At 73.4% G+C, this 2,387-nt stretch overlaps 1 protein-coding gene across 1 annotated transcript; it reads left to right on the top strand.

The window, feature by feature from the left end:
- The first annotated feature begins 686 nt into the window (after positions 1 to 686).
- On the top strand, positions 687 to 1,988 carry FOXB2 (forkhead box B2). Its single transcript, XM_077856934.1, has one exon. The coding sequence runs from the start codon at positions 687 to 689 to the stop codon at positions 1,986 to 1,988; it is 1,302 nt and encodes a 433-aa protein (XP_077713060.1).
- Positions 1,989 to 2,387: the final 399 nt, after the last annotated feature.

Here is a 2,387-nt window from a genome sequence, read left to right as displayed (position 1 = left end):
GCCAGCAGCTCCCTCCCCGGCCCCGCGGCGAGCGGCCGCGGCCGCCAGGAGCCGAGCTCCCTTCTCCTGACCTCGCCTCTCCGCTCCAGGACCACCACGGCTGCGGCGCGGGCCGGCTCGGCGCCCGAGCGGGGGGCAGCCTCCGGGCGCGGCCAGCCTCGCCTCCCCGGCCCTCCAGGAGCGCGAGCGCCGACTCGGACTTGAAGCGCCGGGGTCCCGCCTGTCCAGTCCTTCCTCGCCGCCCGCTGGGCCTGGGCTTCCCTCGGACCGAGAGAAAGCAAGAGAGGAGGCCGGGAGGGAACACGGCCCTGCGGAGCACGCCTCGGCCGCCGGCTCCAGCGCGCCGTCTCGGACCACCTGGGGGAGCCGCGCGGAGGGCGCGGGGGGCGCGGGGGCACCTGGCGCGCCCCGTCCTCCACTCGGCGCGCGGGTCGGCCACCGTCGGGCGCACGCTGCGAGCGGCCGAGAGCGGAGCTGGCCGGAGAGCGCAGCGGGCGCGGAGCCCCGCAAGCCGCTGGCGGGAGGCCCGAGGGAGACGGCGAGCGGGTCCGGGGGCCGAGAGGGCGGGGTGGCGGGGCCGGGCGGGCGGCGTGGGGCGTAGTGGGGACGGCCAGGCCCCCGCTCCCGGGTGCGGAGCGACCCTGCCGTCCAGGGGGGGCCGGAGGGCGGCGGGGGCGGCGGGGGCGATGCCGCGGCCGGGGAAGAGCTCGTACAGCGACCAAAAGCCGCCCTACTCGTACATCTCGCTGACCGCCATGGCCATCCAGCACTCGGCCGAGAAGATGCTGCCGCTGAGCGACATCTACAAGTTCATCATGGAGCGCTTCCCCTACTACCGCGAGCACACGCAGCGTTGGCAGAACAGCCTGCGCCACAACCTCTCCTTCAACGACTGCTTCATCAAGATCCCGCGGCGGCCGGACCAGCCCGGCAAGGGCAGCTTCTGGGCGCTGCATCCCGACTGCGGCGACATGTTCGAGAACGGCAGCTTCCTGCGGCGCCGCAAGCGCTTCAAGGTGCTGCGCGCGGAACACACTCACCTGCACGCGGGAAGCACCAAGGGCGCGCCGGGCGCGGGGCCCGGAGGGCACCTGCACCCGCACCACCCGCACCACCCGCACCACCCGCACCACCACCACCACCACCACCACGCGGCCGCGCACCACCACCACCACCACCCGCCGCAGCCCGCGCCGCCCCCGCCGCCGCCGCACATGGTGCATTATTTCCATCAGCAGCCTCCTCCCGCCCCGCAGCCGCCGCCGCACCTCTCGTCGCAGCCCCCGCAGCCGCCGCCCCAGCAGTCGCAGCCGCAGCCGCCGTCCCACCCGGGCAAGATGCAGGAGGCGGCGGCGGTGGCGGCGGCGGCGGCGGCCGCGGCGGCGGCGGCGGTGGGCAGCGTGGGGCGCCTGTCGCAGTTCCCGCCCTACGGGTTGGGCTCGGCGGCCGCCGCCGCCGCCGCCGCCGCGGCGTCCACGTCGGGCTTCAAGCACCCGTTCGCCATCGAGAACATCATCAGCCGAGACTACAAGGGCGTGCTGCAGGCCGGCGGGCTGCCCTTGGCGTCCGTCATGCACCACCTGGGCTACCCCGTGCCCGGCCAGCTTGGCAACGTCGTCAGCTCCGTGTGGCCGCACGTGGGCGTCATGGATTCGGTGGCCGCGGCCGCCGCCGCCGCCGCCGCCGCGGGGGTCCCCGTGGGCCCGGAGTATGGGGCCTTCGGGGTGCCGGTCAAGGCCCTGTGCCACTCGGCAAGCCAGAGCCTGCCTGCCGTGCCGGTGCCCATCAAGCCCACGCCCTCGCTGCCGCCGGTGGCCGCGCTGCCTCCGACGCTCACGGTGTCCGCGGCCGCGCAGCAGCAGCCCGCGCCGTCCACCGTGTGCCCGGCCGCTGCGGCCTCGCCAGCCGCCTCCCTGCTGGAGCCCGCCGCCCCCGGTGCGGCCCAGAGCAAGGGCAGCTCCCTGCCCTCGGTGCTGGTGCACTCCTAGGGGAGCCGGCGGGCTTGGGGGCGGGGGGGACGAGCGCGTGCGAGGACTCCTGGCCCCGGACCGCCCGGGAGGGAGAGGGCCCCGAGGCTGGGCGGAGCGGGCGAGCCAGAGCCTTGGCCGCCCAGCAGGGGCTGAACTGAGAAACCCGAAAGTGGCTTCTCCGGTGGTCTGAATAAACCTCACACTTCTGTTGTCTGTGTTTATACCATGTCGTACAATCAGATTCATGAAAGGCAATTTTCAGGTAAGAGTTTCTATTGTAATTAATAATGTAAGTCAGTAAGTTATGGGGCGGGGAGGGAGCGAAGGAGTTTGGGGAGGCCTCGTTCGCTGGCAAATTGGAAATGGATTTAGACCCTCGCTCCGGGGAGCAGAAGCTGGCGAAGCTAAACCCCCTGG

Source organism: Canis aureus, chromosome 1 (assembly GCF_053574225.1).
Source record: "Canis aureus isolate CA01 chromosome 1, VMU_Caureus_v.1.0, whole genome shotgun sequence".
NCBI classification, from domain to species: Eukaryota; Metazoa; Chordata; class Mammalia; order Carnivora; family Canidae; genus Canis; species Canis aureus.
Note: the sequence above shows the minus strand (reverse complement) of the source record. Positions and strands in the feature narration are given on the sequence as shown.